At 38.9% G+C, this 24,531-nt stretch overlaps 1 protein-coding gene across 1 annotated transcript in view; it reads right to left on the reverse strand.

The window, feature by feature from the left end:
* The window catches only part of TENM2 (teneurin transmembrane protein 2), a 970,061-nt gene that overhangs the window by 138,718 nt on the left and 806,812 nt on the right, over positions 1–24,531 (reverse strand). Inside the window, exon 15 of the mRNA XM_058167878.1 lies at positions 24,154–24,339. Within this exon, the coding sequence (XP_058023861.1) occupies positions 24,154–24,339 (186 nt within the window). The remainder of the gene's footprint in view (positions 1–24,153; positions 24,340–24,531) is intronic.

The raw sequence follows: 24,531 nt of genomic DNA on the forward strand, positions 1-24,531 counted from the left end.
GAGCAACCACTCCTATCTCTTTCTGAATAGAGACAGGTGTGTGCTACTGCTTTTCCAACATAGAGAAAGACTAGGATGCAGCTTTGTTGTAACAAGGATATTGTATTGTCAGGGAATTGTTATTTGCCTAACTAGTTGGCCAGGCAATATATAAACTAACTATGTATGTTTGCAGTAAGAAAGGTACGATATTGCTTTAAGGCTGTGCTGCTGCATCATGCAAGCATCCTGATTGGTTGAGCTCTGTAGCCAATGTATAAAAGGACTACTAAATTATGGCTTGTGGGGAATCTACAGGAACACTACAGCATTGTAACCTGATGACATGCTGCAGCTGTATATTTGAGCTTTGTGATCGTTGCTTGATCATGGCTAGTTACTGATTCCTCAAGATACTGACTGTTGTGTATTGAACTGTGTTTTGCCGAACTGAAAGAAGACCTTGTTTGTTGTGCAAGTCTATGTTGGTAAGAAAACTTGATATTTGTAACATTCCTGACTGACTGATTTTATATGTGTATGACCTGGATTGTTTTTGGACTATGACTTTGCCTTTTCCGTAAAAGTAAAGGAATATCAAATCCCAGTTTGTCTGCAAGTGACTGTTATTGTATACAACCAGTCTCAATCATTTTCATGCGTAGGGTACTCTGCTCAACAGTCCACAGCCTTGGTTGTGAACCCAGATTACCCTTAACAGTATTGTTCCCCCTGTTTTCGTTTGGCAGTGTGTTGCATTCCAGTTCTCAAAGGACTCCTAACGAAGAGCAATCACTGATTCAAAGATGGCCACATGTCTTTTGAAAAAAGGCTGCCTTAATCTACCTGAGAAATGCAGGCACAAACTCAGCTATTCGGAGAACTAGTTTTACATCTGAAGTATTTTACCTTTTTATATTAATGGCATGATTTCTCACAATGAAGGAATCGGTTGTAACACTAAATCATATTCCAAGGATTTGTAGAACTTTGAAACAAACATATTAAGGATAAGTATTTGTAGCACAGTGCTCTGCCATTGCTTTTTTCATAATAATGGAGTGCAAGGTTATTAAGAAGCTCAGGCTTGTTGTATTTTCTTGCTCTCATGCTAGCGCCTTGACTAATATATTTTATTTTGATTTTAGGGCAAAACATTAATGGCATCTAAAATCAAAAGGATGTGTTTATAATACACAAATCACTCATACTGGATACATTAAAGTTCATAATGTCTGGGTGTTTTAGCTACCTGAGCTAATCAGATCTGCTCTTCTACAAAGCATGAGAATTAGTACAAGCATTGGGCTGCCAACCATCCAGGTTACAACCTTTTGAAGCAGCATGCGCAAGTTGGACCAAGCTCGGAGACGTATAAATGAAACTTTGTTTCATTTATCGAATGACTCTTTTGCTAATTGTCTTACACATTAACCTAGAGGGAATAAAGTCACACTTACAGAACCAGGGATTTCACTGTTGTTATCCTACTTTGCTGCCTGGATTGTCTAAGAGGTAGCTTTACATCCCATGAAGAACCCATTGATCTGTACACGGGATGTTCTTGTTATAGTTGCTGCCTAGCTTCAGGCATCATCGTAAAGAACTCGTGACAACTCAAGATTCCATAGTGAAAAGCTAGCAAACAGACAAGATTGAGAGGTTCAGCTCTTCAACCAAGACTTGGGATATCCAGGAACCCACCTCTCAGAGTGGGTAAAAGTGCTTCTGTATGGGAATGATTAGGGGATATGAATCTGGACTGCAAGGGCCAAATGTGAACTGGTGAGTTGCTGATTTATATTCAAAATAAAAACACAGCTTTTCTAATGAATTCTGGGTTATTAAAATCCTCAACAATGTTTTATCATTATTATAAATGCAATAAATAAATAAAAATCATAGGTAACAATAAATGAATATTACATTCTTTGATGTGAGAAGTTTCTGTAAAGTTCTCATAATCTTTTAAATCTATCCTAGGCTTCAATTCTACCTTTATTTTCAATCTCAGGGTACACCTGGGCCTTATTAATTGTACTGTGACTGGACACAAAAATCTACCCTACCTAAAAAAATTGTCTAAAACCCAGCAGACCTTTATGAGAAGTAGCTAATCCTAGGCAGTTCTGTTCTATTACTCATGTACAAAACAAACTGTGAAATCAATTGCTTCCTTATTTTTCTTTGTATCATGGGGATAGGGTATTGCATTACAATATCTGTTATTCCTAAAAGGCTCCTTTAAAATAATCCATAAATCATAGAGTTAGAAGCAACCTTAGCATATCATGGAGTCCAACCCACTGCTAAGTGTAGGATCTGCAAATTAAAATTAATATTTTATATATATATATATATATATATATATATATATATATATATATATATGTATGTATGTATGTATGTATGTATGTATGTAGGTAGGTAGGTAGGTAGGTAGGTAGGTAGGTAGGTAGGTAGGTCGGTCTTTGGTTATTCGAGTTTTCTCCCGCGTAAAATTGGAAGTGTCTTGGCGACGTTTCGACGAAGTCTCATTCGTCATCTTCAGGCTTCAGCTTCGTGCTTCTGGGAGCAATGCTCCCAGAAGCCTGAAGCTGAAGCCTGAAGATGACGAATCGCAGCTGTTAAAAGGAAGAAACAGCTGCGATCACACATTGCTCCCAGAAGCACGAAGCTGAAACCTGAAGATGACGAATGAGACTTCGTCGAAACGTTGCCAAGACATTTCCAATTTTACACGGGAGAAAACCCGAACAACCAAAGACCTATATATATATATATATATGAATGAATATGAATATATGAATGATGTACCTGCCACCACCTCATCTAGATGAGATGTTGTTTTCTCACATTCATAGTAAATGATAATTGTTCTATAAAGTATAAAACACTTATTTAAAGAGAAGCCTATTCTCTTGATAGACAGGGGAGTTACATTGTAATAATGAAGACAGGAATTGATCACAGAATTCTGCAGCAAAAAAAAATTCACATCACCCAGCCAAATGAAATAACATTTTTAAAAATGAATATGGAAGATATCAAGACATTCAACATTTCCCAAGCAATGGACCTAAACCTTGTAAGATACTTAAACAAACTTTGCGGTATCTCACAAGATTTCACGAGATGTGGAGAATAGGTCTCTAAGGGTATCAAAAATGTTTGCAAAATATTTGGGGACTAAAAGTTTTGCTGATTTCCCATAGACTTTGGTTGCATGTGACTTTACATATCATGCTTAACCATAATAATATTTTCTTGCTTTACTCTGTTATGGGAATCCAAACGATTATAAACCATGATTTGTGGTTTGGGGTAATATGTAAATCAGACAAGTCTGACTTATTCATTCATTATGAAAGAGGACAGCTATTGAATATAGCATGATAACTTCAACCTTGATTTTTTATTGTGAACAATAAATTCTTTATTAATTGTGAACAAAGATGTTTTCATTCCTACTCTACCTTCTCACAATCTTCCAGTGTGAGAATGAATGCTTGTAAAAAACCAGGACTTTGAAATGCTTGGAGGATCAAAAACAGAGTCAGGAGCAATTGGATGCACTTCTTTGTCAGAATTTTTTCATCGCCATGGGAGGGATGAAAATGTGTGTGTGTGAGAGAGAGAAAAGCACCCTCATTTTATATTAAAGGTGCCTAGAAAGATTTAGTCTCATAAACAAATTCAGGTATACTGGGGCACAACAAAATACTTGGAAACAAATTTCAGGCAAAGTTTTCTTACATGGGTTTTATTTTCAGATCATGTATATATAATCAGTTTATAGAAAGTTAGCACCTACCCACTCCTACCCCCTACCCCCTAGTAGAATGAAATATTTTGAGAAATATTAAAAATGGCAGGATAAAATATTTCCCTAAAAGAAAAATCTTAAAGGAGACAGAAACTCAGAGCCCCAGCTCCCTCCCCGCAGCAGATATTTTGGGCCCATTGAGAAAGATTGGGCCAGACTATCTACAAAACAAAAGACCTTCAGTTCCAGGGTGATGGGATTAAGACATGATCCTTCAGGACATAATAATATTAACTCACTACCATCTAGCAGCAGAGCTCACCACATTGCACAATCTCCTAAGGACATTGCATCATCGTCCAAACTTCAACCAAACTTAGCTCAGACAACCTAGAGCCAGCTACAACAGCCAATAGAATACATGTTCTTGCACACGAACAGGAAGTTCAAGTGCAAAGCCCAAGAGAAGGTATAAAAGCCACCCATTCTCAAATCCATGTGTTCAGCTGCCCAGAACCCATGTGCTTGGTGGTTCTGTTCATCATTAAACCATCTTTCCAATCAGTCTCCAGACTCCATTTTGTCTCCAATGCCTTTCTCCTGTCTTGGAACTGAACCAAATGGATATTTCTTCCAATAGATTAATCTGGCAGAATTCAACACATAAAATGAAAATTTTTAAATGTGCTTTCATAGAATTATTTCCACTATTTCTTTTGCTGCTTTACATAAAGAAATATAGACTGTGTGCTTCATGGACATGGTACATGTACACTTTGTTATTCTGTGTGCATTTATGTCCAAAATATTGGTTATGATTGTGAATTTTGAGTCTAATACAAATACAGAAAGAATAAAATCAGCTGAACAATGGAAAGGATTTTTTGTAGTTTATACTATAAAAGATCTGAATGCATAGGGATTTTACTTAGCCAATAGTTTCTAACAAACTTCTTTATAATGCTTGTTATATAGTTAAACAATTATAAAGATTATCAATATCTATATTGTGGATTGTCAACATGTGTACAAAAGATTAATATTTGTAAATATTAATCTTCAAAAGATTAATATTTGTAAATATTTTTACTTCCTGTTTATTTAATAAACCATTTTTACAACCAAGCAAAATTTATTTTTGCCCTTTTAAACAAACAATTGATTTTTTATTGTGAACAATAAATTCTTTATTAATTGTGAACAAAGATGTTTTCATTCCTACTCTACCTTCTCACAATCTTCCAGTGTGAGAATGAATGCTTGTAAAAAACCAGGACTTTGAAATGCTTGGAGGATCAAAAACAGAGTCAGGAGCAATTGGATGCACTTCTTTGTCAGAATTTTTTCATCGCCATGGGAGGGATGAAAATGTGTGTGTGTGAGAGAGAGAAAAGCACCCTCATTTTATATTAAAGGTGCCTAGAAAGATTTAGTCTCATAAACAAATTCAGGTATACTGGGGCACAACAAAATACTTGGAAACAAATTTCAGGCAAAGTTTTCTTACATGGGTTTTATTTTCAGATCATGTATATATAATCAGTTTATAGAAAGTTAGCACCTACCCCCTCCTACCCCCTACCCCCTAGTAGAATGAAATATTTTGAGAAATATTAAAAATGGCAGGATAAAATATTTCCCTAAAAGAAAAATCTTAAAGGAGACAGAAACTCAGAGCCCCAGCTCCCTTCCCGCAGCAGATATTTTGGGCCCATTGAGAAAGATTGGGCCAGACTATCTACAAAACAAAAGACCTTCAGTTCCAGGGTGATGGGATTAAGACATGATCCTTCAGGACATAATAATATTAACTCACTACCATCTAGCAGCAGAGCTCACCACATTGCACAATCTCCTAAGGACATTGCATCATCCTCCAAACTTCAACCAAACTTAGCTCAGACAACCTAGAGCCAGCTACAACAGCCAATAGAATACATGTTCTTGCACACGAACAGGAAGTTCAAGTGCAAAGCCCAAGAGAAGGTATAAAAGCCACCCATTCTCAAATCCATGTGTTCAGCTGCCCAGAACCCATGTGCTTGGTGGTTCTGTTCATCATTAAACCATCTTTCCAATCAGTCTCCAGACTCCATTTTGTCTCCAATGCCTTTCTCCTGTCTTGGAACTGAACCAAATGGATATTTCTTCCAATAGATTAATCTGGCAGAATTCAACACATAAAATGAAAATTTTAAATGTGCTTTCATAGAATTATTTCCACTATTTCTTTTGCTGCTTTACATAAAGAAATATAGACTGTGTGCTTCATGGACATGGTACATGTACACTTTGTTATTCTGTGTGCATTTATGTCCAAAATATTGGTTATGATTGTGAATTTTGAGTCTAATACAAATACAGAAAGAATAAAATCAGCTGAACAATGGAAAGGATTTTTTGTAGTTTATACTATAAAAGATCTGAATGCATAGGGATTTTACTTAGCCAATAGTTTCTAACAAACTTCTTTATAATGCTTGTTATATAGTTAAACAATTATAAAGATTATCAATATCTATATTGTGGATTGTCAACATGTGTACAAAAGATTAATATTTGTAAATATTAATCTTCAAAAGATTAATATTTGTAAATATTTTTACTTCCTGTTTATTTAATAAACCATTTTTACAACCAAGCAAAATTTATTTTTGCCCTTTTAAACAAACAATTGATTTTTTTTATCAATTTATCAATTCATTCAAGTATGAAAAGTTCCATGAGGGACCAAGAGAATCAAAGTTTAAACACAGAGAAAGAAGATATGAGCTGTTTAGAGATAGAACAAAGATAAATTAAATTCCAATGAAAATAAATAGCTGATTATTTATTTTTCTATCTTACTAAAAAGTTGCCACATTTTAAATGATTTTTCCCCTTGACAGTTTCTAGATAGTCTCTGAATCAGGCTTATCTGAAAACTGGCTTTTCAGCTAACTGCAATATTGCAACCTAATAACTTTTGGATGCAAAATTATCACAGATGTTCACAGGGAGTTTTGTATATAATTCCCAATGTTCTCCTTTAGGACAGGGGTCCCCAACTCCAAATCCATAGACCGGTACTGGTACCGGTCCACAGCTCATTGGGAACTGGGCCACTTAAGTGATCGGTAGGCAGACAAAGCTTCATTTGCGCATGTGCTGGATTAGATTGCGTACACAAAATCATCCCTTTCCCTTTACCACCCGCCTATCTCTGGAGCCAGAAAGATTGGGGTTTGCTGTTTTAGGACAATATATGAAACAATATTATTACATTGGTTAAAACCAAGCTTGTTTAAGAACTACTGCTGGTTATCCACCAACTATGTTTAGAATCCCAGACAGAGGCAAAATACAATAATATGAAAATTTCAAGCCTCCAAAATCCTAAACCAGGGGTATCAAACTTGCAGCCCATGGGCCAGATGCATTACGTGCTGGCCCCATCCCTGCCCGGTTTAGCAAAGGAGAAAAAAGTCCTGATATGTCATGTGACATCACCATGATGATGCAAGTTTGACAACCCTGTCCTAGACTGTTTACAAAGCTATACAAAATAAACTGTAAAAGTTTATAAGTTGGAGAAACACAGTAAAGAAATAATAGAAGACTGTCAGAGTGTGCACAGCTTTACTACATGAGACAATCCAGGAGCAATAAGAGCAAGCAGAGGTTTGTAATAAATAGTGGTTTTACCTACAAAAGAATATATACTATACATACACGTATTATAGGCAGAAGTCAAACAATGAGTAAATTACAGCAGGGAAGAACACATGGTGAGAGAGAGACGCCCTAACAGGGCCTCTTCTTACAGGCTCTGAAAGGGATAACAGCTAAAAACCTCTCAGGCCAAATAGATGTTTTTCTTTCTACATATTTTTAAAAGAGTTATATTATTCTCTCTCTCTCTTTTTTTTTTTTTCATCCTTCTACATTCTACATTCTTCTTCTGCCATGGATCTTGCTCAGAAATCTCTTGGGGATAGTATTGCTATTTTAGTTTATATAAAATACAGATGTGCTATTCTTTATGTAATCTTATGCATTTTTACATTGTAATTGATCTTTTGTATAGTTTGAGTTTTTTCTTCTCAGCACTATGCACTATTAATATTTTAAATTTTAAATTCATTTTTAACTATCAGCCGTTTAGTAATTGCTATATTTTAATTTCTTTTAATTGTATATATCTGTATTTTATTTCTGGCTGTACACCGCCCTGAGTCCTTCGGGAGAAGGGCGGTATAAAAATTTAATAAAATAAATAAATAAATAAATAAATAAATCCCTGCTTTAAAACTGAATGATAAGCAAGCATTCTGCCTGCTGCCATAAGGCTTTGCACTATATGATGCTAATTTCTTTATTGGCTCCCAGAGAATAGGATTAGAAAATCCTAAACCAGGGGTATCAAACTTGCAGCCCATGGGCCAGATGCATTACGTGCTGGCCCCATCCCTGCCCGGTTTAGCAAAGGAGAAAAAAGTCCTGATATGTCATGTGACATCATCATGATGATGCAAGTTTGACAACCCTGTCCTAGACTGTTTACAAAGCTATACAAAATAAACTGTAAAAGTTTATAAGTTGGAGAAACACAGTAAAGAAATAATAGAAGACTTTTCAGAGTGTGCACAGCTTTACTACATGAGACAATCCAGGAGCAATAAGAGCAAGCAGAGGTTTGTAATAAATAGTGGATTTACCTACAAAAGAATATATACTATACATACACGTATTATAGGCAGAAGTCAAACAATGAGTAAATTACAGCAGGGAAGAACACATGGTGAGAGAGAGACGCCCTAACAGGACCTCTTCTTACAGGCTCTGAAAGGGATAACAGCTAAAAACCTCTCAGGCCAAATAGATGTTTTTCTTTCTACATATTTTTAAAAGAGTTATATTATTATTCTCTCTCTTTTTTTTTTTGTTTCATCCTTCTACATTCTACATTCTACATTCTACATTCTACATTCTACATTCTACATTCTACATTCTACATTCTACATTCTACATTCTACATTCTACATTCTTCTTCTGCCATGGATCTTGCTCAGAAATCTCTTGGGGATAGTATTGCTATTTTAGTTTATATAAAATACAGATGTGCTATTCTTTATGTAATCTTATGCATTTTTACATTGTAATTGATCTTTTGTATAGTTTGAGTTTTTTCTTCTCAGCACTATGCACTATTAATATTTTAAATTTTAAATTCATTTTTAACTATCAGCCGTTTAGTAATTGCTATATTTTAATTTCTTTTAATTGTATATATCTGTATTTTATTTCTGGCTGTACACCGCCCTGAGTCCTTCGGGAGAAGGGAGGTATAAAAATTTAATAAATAAATAAATAAATCCTTGAGGCACCCCACAAGTGAGGCGCCTCGCGGACGACCTCTGCCCCCCTTTCAACACCGTCTGCGACCGGTCAGAGAGATAGGAGGAGAACCACCGATAAACGGTGTCTCCCACTCCCAATCCCTCCAACCAGCGCAGCAAGATACCATGGTCGATGGTATCAAAAGCCGCTGAGAGATCTAATAGGACCAAGGCAGAGGAACAACCCCTGTCCCTGGCCCTCCAGAGGTCATCCACCAACGCGATCAAAGCCGTCTCCGTGCTGTAACCGGGTCGGAAGCTGGACTGGAACAGGTCTAGATAGACAGCTTCCTCCAGGTGCCGGGGGAGCTGCCATGCAACCACACTCTCTACAACCTTCGCCACAAAGCGAAGGTTGGAGACTGGACGGTAGTTTCCCAAAATAGCTGGGTCCAGGGAAGGCTTCTTCAGGAGAGGTCTCACCACCGCCTCTTTCAAGGCGGCGGGGAAAACCCCTTCAACCAAAGAAGCATTTATAATCCCCTGGAGCCAGCCTCGTGTCACTTCCTGAGCAGCCAGCACTAGCCAGGAAGGACACGGGTCCAGTAAACATGTAGTTGCATGCAACCTCCCCAGCAACCTGTCCACGTCCTCGAGAGCCACAGAATCAAACTCATCCCAAATAACCTCAACAAGACGTGTCTCCGCCATCTCGGTTGGATCATCGCAATCTTGGTCCAAGCTATCCCGAAGCTGAACGATTTTATCGTATAGATAACCGTTAAACTCCTCAGCCCATCCCTGTAGGGGGTCATCCCGTCCCTCCTGATGAAGGAGGGAACGGGTCACCCGAAACAGGGCGGCCGGGTGGTTATCTGCCGATGCAATGAGGGTGGAAAGGTAGGAACGTTTCGCCTCCCTCATTGCCACTAGGTAGGTCTTTGAAAAAGACCTAACTAGTGTCCGATCAGCCTCGGAACGGCTGGACCTCCAGGTACTCTCTAGGCGTCTTCTCCGGCGTTTCATCTCTCTTAGCTCCTCGGAGAACCAGGGAGCCAATTGAGATCTACGCTGGGTCAGAGGCCGCAAAGGCACGACACAGTCCAAAGCCCCAGCCATGGCCTGTTCCCAAGCCGCAACCAGTTCTTCAGTCGTGCCGTGGGCAAGATCCTCAGGGAACGGCCCAAGCTCCGTCAGGAACCTCTCTGGGTCCATCAGGCGCCTGGGACGGAACCAACGTGTTGGCTCCGTCTCCCTGCGGTGGTGAGCGGTGGTCCGAAAGTCTAGGCGAAGAAGGAAATGATCTGACCATGACACTGGTTCTTTCACTACATCTCCTAAATCCAGATCATTAACCCACTGACCAGAGATAAAAATCAAGTCTAGCGTGCCTCCCCCAATGTGTGTAGGGCCATCAGTTACTTGAATCAGGTCCAAGGCCGTCATGGAGGCCTGGAACTCCTGAACCACCGTTGATGACAAGCCGGCCGATAGCAAGTTGAAATCCCCCAAGACTAGAAGTCTGGGAATCTCAACCGCCACGCCAGCAAGCACCTCTAGTAGCTCAGGTAGGGCTGTAGTCACGCAGCAAGGAGCCAGGTACGTGATCAACAGCCCCATCTGATTCCGATGGCCCCACTTCACAAGGAGGGATTCACAGCCAGCTATCTGAGGAACACTGGACTCCCTCGGCTCCAGACTTTCTTTGATCACAACCGCCACCCCCCCACCCCTACCTTGGGCCCTCGGCTGATGGAATGCACGGAAACCCGGAGGGCACAGCTCAACCAGGGGTACACCCCCTTCTGTGCCCAACCAGGTCTCCATAATGCCCATAAAGTCCGGACTCCCTCTGAATAAGGTCACAAATCAGGGGAGCCTTGTTGACCACGGACCGGGCATTGCAGAGCATCAGCCGAAGACCCAAGCTCTGAGGGTCTTGACCATCCGGGGAACGAGTGAGGACTGGGGGGCCGGAGCACGTGATCGCTTTTAAACATCGAACACGTGCTCCCAAAGGACGATACGGCCCCCTGCCTCCGCCATATCTGCCCCTCCCACTTACCGTACAGATGGAATAACACTCTCTGCTCTGTACAAACCCCTCCCCCCTGTCTTCGGACCAACTGAAATAGTGTCGTGAGCACGCGCTGGGACTGGACATACCCTCCCCGACGGGTTTCCCCCAACACCCACCCTCCCTCCCCCCCCAAGCCCGTCAATTTCCACCCTCCCCGTAAAATTCCCATTAAAACTCCCCTTAAAAAATCGGTTAAAACAGTTAATTAAAAATCCCCTAAGTCTCCTATTCTTGGCATGCCATCTCTCGGGGTTCCAAAACCCGTCCTCAAGATGGGCCCTCGATAACGTAGAGGGCCAAACCCACGAGAGAGGGGAATCTCGTAGGGCAAGAAGGTCAGCCGCTGAAAATGTCCGCATGATGAAAAAACACGGCAAGCAGACCCATCCTGGACGGTCAGGATATCTCCGAGTGGGAAAAGTCAATGGACATCCATTTCAGTCTCAGTCTCAGTCTCAGTCTCAGGCGGTAGATGAAATAGTCACCGCCTTGTTCAATCACTCAGCACCGCACCCCCGTCCCCATCGAGCCTTGAAAATTGCAGCCATTAATTTGGCTGCCGATGGCAACAAACTGAGGCTCGACGATGTTCTATGGACAATCCAAGGGTGGTCGGGGGGGGAGGAAAGGGCGAGTCCTCCAATTTCATGGACTCCATGGGCTCCATCTCGGCTCCACCTGGGGGGAACTCCGCTGCCAATGTCCAAGGGTCATCTTCCATCAACGACCGATGTCAGGGCCGCCAACGCCGACGTCACCCAGCCATGCCAGTTTATTCTAGGATGCTCACACAATTTCCGAGCTGAAACTATGGTCGAGTCTGTCCATGTGTTATGAGATTAATGAATTTTCAAAATATTTTTTAACTGCTGGTTGGTGTTCATGCTAGTCTTCTGCTTGTCTTTCCTACATAGTGGCTCCAGAAACCAACACCCAGAGAAGCAGGGATTAACAACTGACAAACAATCAAGCAGAAAATAATACCTTAATCAAAGAGCCATCAATGAGAAAATATTCCTGCCATATTGATAGGACAAGCACATTGCACACTCACTAGTAATGATGGCATTATCTAATAGGCTAATGAAATATGTGCAAGCAAACAACCAAGCTCAGAGAACACCAAGGTTTCCACAATTCAGTCCTGAGCTACATATATTCTCTTCTTCAGTGATGATCAAAAATATGTAGATTGGTATTCTAAATGAAGAATCAATTAGTAAGAAGCAAAAGCAATTGCATTTCCTCCTATGATGTCCATTAAGCAATTCAATGAACACCTTTGTTTTTCCCTCTGCCCCACTTTTTAAAAAAAATCAATTTCTAACAGAACAAAGAAAGCAGCAACACATTTCATTTGTTTTCCCCATGCTGGTGTAACTCTTAAAAGCAGATATAAACAAAAATGTAGTCTGAAATCAATGCTGCATTTCAGAATTTACAGGGAACAGAAAACAAAAGATTTGCTCTTATTATATTATCTGCACTCTGCTACCATTACTAAATGTCTTTGAAACCAGATCAGCAGGGAATATGGCTTATCAGAATAAAGCTGCATTTCTGTTGTCTTGTGTTCTAATTCATTTTTTCCAAGGAATAAAATTTAATGTAACACATGCAGGAAAGTAAAAAAAATAAAATAAAATTAAAACAAATCAAACCCAAACCATGATGCACACTGTTTAAAATAAATAAATAAATAAATCCCTGCTTTAAAACTGAATGATAAGCAAGCATTCTGCCTGCTGCCATAAGGCTTTGCACTATATGATGCTAATTTCTTTATTGGCTCCCAGAAGGGAATAGGATTAGAAAATCCTAAACACACATTCTGCCCTTTTTCATTAAAGGGAAAAGCAAAGATGTCTCTTTGGCGGATACTCACAATGTGCTGAAAAGTTGATGGCAATGTGTTGAAAGAACTAAATACCCCTTTCCAGAATTCTCAGTGGTGAAAACAAAGGAATGTTTTGTCATCTGCCCTGATGTCCCTTTGGTTTTATGGGACTTACTTTTTCTGCATTTGCACATTTTGAATTTGCAAATGCTAAAAATAGCATTTTAAAAATCCATCCTTGGGGGCATCCCTGTAGAAAAGGCTGAAGCAATCACTTCATGTAAGTCTGTATTTTGATATTACAAATCAAGCAATCACTAGCTTTCCAAAAAAAGAAAGAAAGAAAGAAAGAAAAGAGAAAGTTCTAAACAAGTGGAAAGGTTATTTTCTATTCTTCCTTGCTTTTTAAAAACTCAGTCTTTCTGAGAAATAAATCATATTGTTTTTCATATATACACACCGTATTTTTCGGAGTATAAGACATAATATATACCATATTTTTCAGAGTATAAGACACAATTCCCCCCCCCACAAAAGAGGAATTTGGGTGCGTCTTATACACCGGATGTAACCCTGCCAACCCGCTGGCCCCCACCCTTTGGCCTCTGCCTCCCAACAATTTATATATATATATATGTATGTATGTATATGTAGGTCTTTGGTTATTCGGGTTTTCTCCCGCGTAAAATTTGAAGTGTCTTGGTGATGTTTCAACAAAATCTCATTTGTCATCTTCAGAGACTTCATCGAAATGTCGCTAAGACACCTCCAATTTTACACGGGAGAAAACCCGAATAACCAAAGACCTACATACAAACACCCACAAAAACCTCAGAAAACATATATATGTGTGTGTATGTATGTATGTATGTATATATGTGTATATATGTGTATATATGTGTATATATGTGTGTGTGTGTATATATATATATATATATATATATATATATATATATATATATATGTCTTTGGTTGTTCGGGTTTTCTCCCGTGTAAAATTAGAAGTGTCTTGGCGAAGTTTCGACAAAGTCTCATTCGTCATCTTCATGCTTCAGCTTCATGCTTATATATATATATATATATATATATATATATATATATAGGTCTTTGGTTGTTCGGGTTTTCTCCCGTGTAAAATTGGAAGTGTCTTGGCGACGTTTCGACGAAGTCGCCAAGACGAAAACCCGAACAACCAAAGACCTATATACAAACACCCGTGAAAACCTCAGAAAACAAACATATATATATATATATATATATAGATAGATAGATAGAGAGAGAGAGAGAGAGAGAGAGAGAGAGAGAGAGAGAGATTTATTTGATTTCGTAGGTTTTCACGGGTATATGTATGCAGGTTTTGGTATGTTCGGGTCTTGTCTTGTCTTAAGAAACCCCAAAGACAAGATCCAGCTAGAGAACCAAGGAGTCTATGAAATACCTTGCAAAATCTGCCCAGCAACATACATTGGACAAACTAATAGGAGAATAAATGTATGCATAGCAGAACACAAGATTGCAGTCAGAAAAGAAGAAAAAACGTCATCTCTTTTCCAACACCTTAAAGCATAGGACATGACATTGATTTTGAAGGAACCAAATTAATCTCCAAAACTGAACACTATCACAAGAGAATAATTATGGAAGGCATAGAAATAGAAAAACACCCCCATAACATAAATAAACCTGCCGATACCTCCCACTTACCAAACATCTGGAAACTAGCACTAGTCGAGAAACGAATCCCAGCTACAAAAATTGACACCAACACATGACAGGATCTCGAACTCGGAACCAGACCAGAGCCCAAAATGCTACTTCCCACACAAAAATCAACACATAATAAGACCTCGAATTCGGAACCAGACCAGGGCCCAAAATGCTACTTCCCACACAAACATCAACCCCATTAACCAATTAACCAAACAGCCAACCAATCAGCTTGCAACAGCTAGGCCTGCAATTCAAAAACACCCCCATAACATGAATAAACTTGACGATACCTCCCACTTACCAAACATCTGGAAACTAGCACTAGTCGAGAAACGAATCCCAGCTACAAAAATTGACCCCAACACATGACAGGATCTCGAACTCGGAACCAGACCAGAGCCCAAAATGCTACTTCCCACACAAAAATCAACACATAATAAGACCTCGAATTCGGAACCAGACCAGGGCCCAAAATGCTACTTCCCACACAAACATCAACCCCATTAACCAATTAACCAAACAGCCAACCAATCAGCTTGCAACAGCTAGGCCAGCAGTTCAAAAAACTCCATTAACCAATCAATATGTAGCAACACAGCCAACCAATCAGCTTGCAACAGCTAGGCCTGCAATTCAAAAATCTTTATTCATACCCATTTTAGCTAAGGAATTGCAATACAGGGAACTTGGATAGACTAATAGGATCATCATAGGTCACTTCCCTCAAAGTTTTACTAACTGTTGCAGGGAGATGTTATGGCCTGCCAGCAGAACTCACAGCAGATTTGGTCAGTGAGGAGGTTGGGAGGAACATGGGTCAATTCTGGAGTCTGGGGAAGGCTCTGATGAGGGCTCTGTGTCGGAGGCAAAGAGGGGGCCAGGGCCGTATGCCAGTTATCAGTTGTCTTCAGAGTCAGACATCAGTGAGGCAAACATAGAGCTGGAGCCTGTTCTCAGTGTGCACATGCACAGAGTTGCCAGGGAATAAACAGCTAAAGAACAAGGGTGACTGGGAGTAAGGCCACAGGTGGGTGCCCCCCCCGAGGGAATAAAAGAGGAGCAAAAAGGGAGTGTAGTTTGCAGGAGACAATTAGTTCACTTAATTGGTTCGTGACTCTCAGAGATTTCTTGCCAAGTTTTGAAGATATTTTGCTTCACATCCAAGAAACTTCTTCAGCTCTGACAGGATAGTGGGGAATGGAAGGATTATCTATCCTGTCAGAGCTGAAGAAGCTTCTTGGATGAGAAGCAAAACATCTACAAAAGAAAAACAAGAAAGTCCAGTTGTTTTCTGAAAAAGCACCTTTGGGACAACCATGATCTGGATGACTGAGAATCTCCACAGACAATTGAGTAGAATTGTTACATCCAAATCTCTGTTAAATCCAAACTGACTTAATATATTTCCTTTGTGCAATTAATACAGCTAGTTCTCAGTCCTGCAACTGGGACCAGAACTGATGTTGCTAAATGATGCATCATAAAGCATGATGTCACAGGAACGTGCTGCTTAGTGATGGCAGTTCCAGTTGCCATTGTTAAGGGAGGATTGTCCAGGTTGTAAGTGAGGACTTCATGTGACCAAGACTTTTGACTTCCTGCTGGCTTCTCCAATGACTCTATTATTAGAATCTTGGAGGGAACATTGGCATTGTGGTAGCCAGAACTCAGGAACTTAAAACTGGTCTAACTTCCACTTACAGTGTATTCAGTACTGTAAGTTTAAAAGATCACTGAATGAGACCATTAAATGGAGACCACCTGTACTTTATGCTATTTAGATTAATTTATGATATTAATGTAATTATGTGATGATGAAAGTTACACACAGTACAATGCTCAGACCACTTTGGAAACTTTATCATAGGAATGAAATCTGAAGTAAAGCCTTGTCCTTTTGAGTCCACAGTCTGTGACAACATGGGTCTATGATGTGCACATATTTTTCTGTTAAATGAAACAATTATTAGAGCGAACATATGCCCAGAAAGACCACCCAAAAGACTAGTAAAAATGAAGCAATCAATATAAAAAGCTGTGGAATTCTTAGCTCCTATCTAAGAGCTTATACCTTAGCTTAAGAACCGAGATTTGATGGGAGAAGCATTGAGAGTAGGCAGCAGAATTCCAGTGCAATTCAAAAATCTTTATTCATACCCATTTTAGCTAAGGAATTGCAATACAGGGAACTTGGATAGACTAATAGGATCATCATAGGTCACTTCCCTCAAAGTTTTACTAACTGTTGCAGGGAGATGTTATGGCCTGCCAGCAGAACTCGCAGCAGATTTGGTCAGTGAGGAGGTTGGGAGGAACATGGGTCAATTCTGGAGCCTGGGGAAGGCTCTGATGAGGGCTCTGTGTCGGAGGCAAAGAGGGGGCCAGGGCTGTATGCCAGTTATCAGTTGTCTTCAGAGTCAGACATCAGTGAGGCAGACATAGAGCTGGAGCCTGTTCTCAGTGTGCACATGCACAGAGTTGCCAGACGAAGGGAACAGCTAAAGAACAAGGGTCGACTGGGGAGTAAGGCCACAGGTGGGTGCCCCCCCCGAGGGAATAAAAGAGGAGCAAAAAGGGAGTGTAGTTTGCAGGAGACAATTAGTTCACTTAATTGGTTCGTGACTCTCAGAGATTTCTTGCCAAGTTTTGAAGATATCGACCTGGCAGCTCTCCAAGCCACATAAGGTCTGTGACTGTAAATTCTCCCTTGAAAGACTTTGCTGGATGTGAATGAGATGAATTCACAGTAACTTAATAAAAAGGGGTTTTTGTCGGGACAATGAGTCTGCTTCATTCTCTTGGGAAGCTAGGTCAGAACAGGAGAACTCAAAACTAAATATTGTGATAAAATTAAGTTAAGAGCTATGGTGGCACAGTGGTTAGAATGCAGTACTGTAGGTTAATTCTAATGATTGCCGACTGCCAGTAGTTTGACAGCTTGAATCTCACCAGCTCAAGGTGACTCAGCCTTCCATCCTTCCGAGGTTGGTAAAATGAGGATCCAGATTGTTGGGGGAAATATGCTGACTCTGTAAACTGTTTAGAGAGGGCTGTAAAGCACTGTAAAGAGGTAAGTGCTATTGCCAATAACATACTCAATTTGGGGAAGTTCTAGAAGCTAGGGCTTTTGGAGATGGGAGGGGGTCTCTGTTACTGCTTCAGCCCAGGCTGGTTATAGGAATCATTATTTGATGAACAATTATGCCACTCATTCTGTGACTTTGACTTCAGTGATAAATGAATAGACTGCATTGCCAGTAACAGAACCACTGAAATAAACATGAGGCAGAGCAGATAACCTGCACTAATATTAGAAGAAAATGTGCCAGACAGCACACATATACACACAAAGAAGGTTTGGGTCCTTTTTATAGTTCAGATTAGTATCTTTTCTCATTTTTCATTTCTTAGGAAAAAGCATTCAGTCTGACTCCTGCTTATGTATATTCCTGTAGTATGCCTATTCCAGATTTTTCACTGAGGAATAATTATTACTTGGTTGACATTAAAATATTTATAGAATTGTATGATATTAAATTCTTACAGAAAATATTTTTACACAAAATACCGGAATATTTAAAAGGTTTATTGGGAACAAGCTTTAAAGCTCCGAACTTCTGATGTGATTTAATAGCATCGGACAGTCTAACAGCAGATTTAATTTCCACAGTTAAAATACCTCTGTCATTTTGTCTCCGACAATATCATGCAATTCGCTCAACTCACTGAAACAGGTGCTTGACACCACAGGTATAAAATAACACAGAAAATGACATTGTTGAAACATTAATGGTTGGCTGTTGCAGTGAATACACTTCAGAACACCAAACTAGAGCTGTCCTTTCAATAGCTAGATAAGCAGCTTGAGCAAAACCTTACCCCCTCCTTTTTTGGGGGGCAAGGGTTATACAGATTCTGGAATTGGCAACAGAATCAATATAGTTCATGTAGAAATTCCACCAAAGGAAAGAAATACTCTGATTTAGGTCAGAAAGTCATTTACAGATATCTGCAGGATGCACGTCTTTGAAGTCCTGGATGAAATTCAAGCTGTATGACTGAAAAATAAATTTATTGCCTTTTCAAAGTGGACTAGAAAAGAAATAAGGTCATATATATTCCATCCTGATGGTGGAAGGGAAGGAGGGGGGAGACTTACAGTATGCTATAGCAATTTCTAATCGTGACTAGAAGCACACACTAAGGAATGTGAAAGAAAATTGATATTCATATTGGAATGTGTTATACCATCTCCTGAAACAGCATTCATTTTTACTCTTTGTAAAGCCTGCATATCATTAATTATGTTTATCATACAAGCTGATAAAAAGATTTTCCCTCCAGAGCAGACAGAAGTTGGAGAAAATGAAGGATGCTTCATTCGGTAGGTTTAAGGATTTAAGTTACTCTTTAAAGAATCAGGGTTTGAAAATATTCAATTATTAAACTACTCACACTGAATGAACTTGTGTGTGTGTGTGTGTGTGTGTGTGTGTGTGTGTGTGTGTGTGTGTCTTTAAGATGGCTTAAATACTAATTGGTGCAACAATTATTCTCATCCTTCTGAAATTTTAGATCACAATAATGAGAAATACATATTAATATATATTAATATAATTACAAAATAAATACCAACATGGGAAGATTGCTATAGAGTTGATTGCCAACTTTGACTTATTTCCTAAGGAACATTGGTGCAAGGCCCACTATATCACTTGCAATAGCTTGATTACATACCATTTTTTAAAAAGTTTCAACATAGATGAGGATAAGTCTTTTTATTATTCTACATATATCTCTTAGTTTGGTAGAGCCAGAATGCCACTACCATTATTTTGCAAATGGTCTGCATCTACTGGTGATTTAAATTATCTGTCTTAGCTGTCTAAATTATCTTCTATTTTAAATTCCTGCTGATTTGTCCTTTTACTATTCTATTTTTCTTCTTCCATCCATCTCTTTTTCTCTTTTCTTTTTTCTTTCTCTCTCCCCCTCTCTCTCTGTGTTTTGAGTACCAAAACCAGAGGAAATATTGATTTATTTGAAGTATTTTTAACTGCCCTTCATCTTAAACTAATATCACAAAACCAAATATGACAGAATATTACAACCTGGTGCAGCCCATGCACAAGAGAATATAGGAATTTAACTGTAGTAAAGCTCCAATGGGGAATTTACTAAAGCAATGACAATGGCAGTTGGGCTGTACCTGCCCAAGAACAGTTACCTGTTGAAATTGCTAGATTATTGTAATGCTAATGAAATGTAAAATAAGATACCTATGCTCTTATTATCTACATGGCTGCCTAACCACATTACATTAGTCAGTATCACTCATCACTTCATTGAGACAATGAAGATTTGGACAGTGGATTTGACAAAGACTTAGTAGAATCAATTCAAAGACTCAGAGGTTTCAATATGCCATAGTATTATTGAGCATTCATACAGCGGGTGACTGATACATCTCACCTAAAAATTCAGAAAATCCCAGTTTGGGGTTGCCCAAGCAACCTAATTATTATACTAGCAACATATGCTCAAACTTATCCTGAACTCAATAGGCCACATGAAGCTTTATGGACAGCTGGTTTTTACTAGCAGAAGTACAATTATTTCACAGAGAAATAGACCCTTGGCACTTCCACGAATCAATCACAGTGGAAACGAAACAAGTTTTTCTAATCTCTATACATGGAATCAAAATGTATTTTTCAGTTATATGAAAGCCTTGATGGCCGTGGCATCCGTTTGCAACGGCTATTCTCTATCCTAAGCCTATGTGAACAGATGCCAGCAAAGACACTTTATCACTTAAGACAAAGGGAAAATTGTGGCTCTGTATTCAGTTTCCACTAGCAAAATTATAGCAGTTGACCATTACTTCAGAGCTTGCATTAGGACAGCATTGTCTACTACATCTATAGAATACAAAGTAGACCACATGGCACAAGCTATGATGCTTGACATTGCCTTGCCATCTCTGCCTCCTAGCATCTGTTGTCTGCAATAGCCATCTTATTGATTAATATTATGGCCAGCCTTCCACTCAAGATAATTGTGTTTCAGCATAGGTGAAACACATTCTACACCTCATATGTTTTCCAATACAAAGGAAACTACAACATTACCTCTATCAAGCAGGTTTAAATGATTATTAGGCAGCCCTATAAATCTAATAAATAAACAACTTGGTTTCTATTGTTTTAGTAGAAGTCACATTTCTATTTTTATCGACTCATGCTGATTTTCTCACTTTCTTCTAGATTGGATTGAAAAGTTTAGAAATAGGGAACTGAAGGTTTTTGATGCTCCCTCATTGCCACCAGCCATTTTTGCTGAATTGCTGCCTTTGTCAGAGGCAGCGCTTTTCCTCTTTTTTTTTTAATCTTCAAATCCTATTCCATCTCTTCCAGAAATTGTTTCTGCTTTTATTGCTATTATTGCCATTACTTTAAGAAAAGCAGTTAGGGGGAGAAAAAAGTCTTCGATACAAAGAGCAATCTAATAGGACAAAACTATCCAGCGGTGCTATGAGTGAACCTGCTGGTCTACTGGGCACAGGCATAGATATAGCATATAGAAAAAAAACTGCAAACAATAGTCTTGATGAAGTATAAAGGCCCTCCCCACAAGAGAAACCCAGTATAATTTTAAAATGTCTACAAAGAATGTGTTTTATTCTGATCTGTTCAAAACACTATCTACCATAACAGGTTATGATGCTTTGCATAGTAGTTGAGAAATTTAATGGTGAACAGTCATAGTATGGTCAACTGTGGAGGAGAAGGCCAAAGATATGAAAGCATAATTTTAACATTCTTTTTGCTGGAAACAAGTATGACCGCCCTGAGTCCCTAGGGAGAAGGGCGGTATAAAAATCTAAATAAATAAATAAATAAATAACGGTATTAATCAAATATTCCATATCGTTGACTGGGTACTGTTTCAAAACATAGAATATGGGAATTGATTTCTTCCTAGATGTTCTTTTCACATTGTGTATTTATTACTGTTGGCTTTCACGGATGCTCAGTTGAACCCAAGCACAGTTGGTAAAATTCCATCAACATAAGGCAAAATTAAATGATTTCCGCTCCCCTGTAGATCCTTATTCTTCTGGAAATCAGGCTTTTGGCATACATTTGAGGAGCAGAAAAGAAATGTAGACTGTCTCTTCCTGTTCCTACCAGCTAAATATTTAATCTCGACACTCAACGTGACAGTCAATAGATTCTAATGGTCTGAGCATTAGATAGGATAGGATAGCATGGGATAGGTCTTATTTTCAGCTTTTATTCATTGGGTAGATAATTTTATTGAGCTATTCACTGTGGCTTAGTATCTTTTTTTGATATGAGCTGTAAAAAGGCTCATCCCAGTGTAAATGAAAATAAGGCTTTTTGTTTCCCTGTATCAATTTACACTTACCTAAATTTCATTTTGACCATCCCCTCAATGCCCTTTCATAGGCCATCCACTCAATTAAAGAGATCCTTCTGGAGACCTTCACAATCAATTTTTGTTTCAAGCATCCTGAACAGTTTAGTGTCATCCATAGTCCTGGCTGGTACACTAGTTATCCATGTGCAGATAATTTATGAACAAATTAAAAAAAACACCAGTCTCAACACAGATCCCCGAGACACTAATGCAGATTCTTAACACTTCAAAAGCTCCTCATGTTTTACTCCCCTGTCAAAAATAAATTAAATATTTTTATATTTGGGCTAAAAGTCACATAGAATCATTTGAGTAATCAGATCAAAATATATCAATTTTTGGGTGCACAGTAATGTCCAATTAACAGTGCAGTCATATACATGGTTACAAAAAAATAAATGCCACTGAATTCAGTGGGGCTTATTCCCAAATAAGCATGTATAGGATTGCTACCTAATACCATAAAATCACAAACAAATACAGAAAAACACTTTTAAAAACATAGACATTTTCACAAGTTAGAAGAACAAGATAAACCTTTTAGGAACAATGGTTGATTAGATACAAAGCTCAAATAAACTTAAAGTGGTCCTCAAATCTGATCCCATGGATTAAAAAGAGACCTTGCAGATCAAGAAACCAGCCTGTATCAAGTATAAAAACTGGTTTCAGTAGCAAGTAAGCTATATGCTATAAACCTCAGAATTACCTTGAAATATGTTGAAGACAGACATGTATTCCAATTTAAGTGTCTTTCCCAAAAGGTTTAGCTACCCAAAGAGACTGAGACACCTAAATAATAATAAAAGACACAAGTCTGACAAGCACATTTTGTTTCAAAAGAAAAACAATTAACTGGCAACCGGGTGGTCCTTTTAGAGTCTCCAGTTGCCATTATAATTTCAATTCTTATTTTGGCTTTTTAATGCTCTACCAGGTTTGTTTGTTTTTTTAAAGGGAATTTTGATAAAACTACTCCATCTGGATTGCTACAGTTTAGATGGCCACTAGCTATTATATAAAAAAAAATGCTGGGAAATTTAATTCTTTGCTAGCATCTATTTACTGACCAGAGTTTCGCAATCTAGATTGGGTACACCTAGATAAGAAAATGGAAATGACATGGGGAAACAGCCCTCAAGTTGGGGGAATTCCAATTCCTTCAAATTCCATACAGAGGGTTCTTTTCCTTCCAAGTTAAAGACTAAAGCTGAAGGTCAAGAAAAAGGCTTGAATTAGGATGCTACACAATAGACTGAAATTATTATCAGCAATTATTTGGGTTCTCCAGGAACAATCTGCACATTGAAGTGAGACTTTCGTAATTTGTGTTTAAAATTCAAAATAGTCCAACAGATCTAAAACAATATGTATTTGTTATTACTTTCTAGGTTGACATATAACAAAAGCAATGCAATTGTTCTTAGGCCTGACACTCTGCATGATGCCAAAGCTGTGCTGAGTGGCCTGCTGTTAGAGAAGGGTAGGCCATCGTGCTGTAGCACTGCTTCAGCCCTCCCATGCTGTGTCAGCCTATAGGCAAACGCCATGACCACTGACACAGCACAACACATGGAAATACTAGGGAACTATTCCTGTAACAACAGGGGGGCAATTCCCTCTCAACTTGACCCCTGCTCTTGATGGCTATTGTGGTGATGCACTCAGAAGGAAATATTTAATAAAGAGGTAGTTCAGAAAATGGGCTAGCTAAGGGAAAGAGGAGGCAATGGTTAAAATAAACTCTCAGTTAAATTGAGTGGAACAATCTCATTAGTAGGATACCCCTTCTATACCGGATGGAATATGAAGGAGGGTAATTTATATGTTTGAAAGTTTTAACTTGTTATCAACTATAAAAATATATATATAATCTCCGCTTTAATGTTCAGAATTAAAGACTGGAAGCAGATGAGTCCATAAAGGGACAGCCGGTTGCCATACACAATTGTAACTATGTTTCTACAAGTTATGAAAAGAAAGCAATATGTGCCTGTTTCGGTGGCTGTCGTTTGCCTACCAATGGTGCAGTGCTCCCCATTCCAGCCCTCTCTGCATTCACATTTTCCATCTTTACAAGTCCCATGTTCTGTGCAGCGGGGATGGCAAACACGTTGGTCACAGGCTATCCCTGTCCAGCCCTCTTCGCAGCGACATGCTCCGCCAATGCATACACCATGTGTGCCACAGTCTACAGCACATACTTCTGGAAAAGAATAAGACAAAGAGAGAGATGGAAATTGCACAGTATTGCTTGTTACCCAGTATTGTCATGAAAACCAATAGCATTTTGAACACAGGAATGATTATTATTTTTCTTAATTTAATTTGCTTATTGTCTGACTCCCAACAGCTCTGAGTGGTTGTGTACTTTCATTGCTATAAGCAAGCAACGCAT

Source organism: Ahaetulla prasina, chromosome 2 (genome assembly GCF_028640845.1).
Source record: "Ahaetulla prasina isolate Xishuangbanna chromosome 2, ASM2864084v1, whole genome shotgun sequence".
Classification (NCBI taxonomy): domain Eukaryota; kingdom Metazoa; phylum Chordata; class Lepidosauria; order Squamata; family Colubridae; genus Ahaetulla; species Ahaetulla prasina.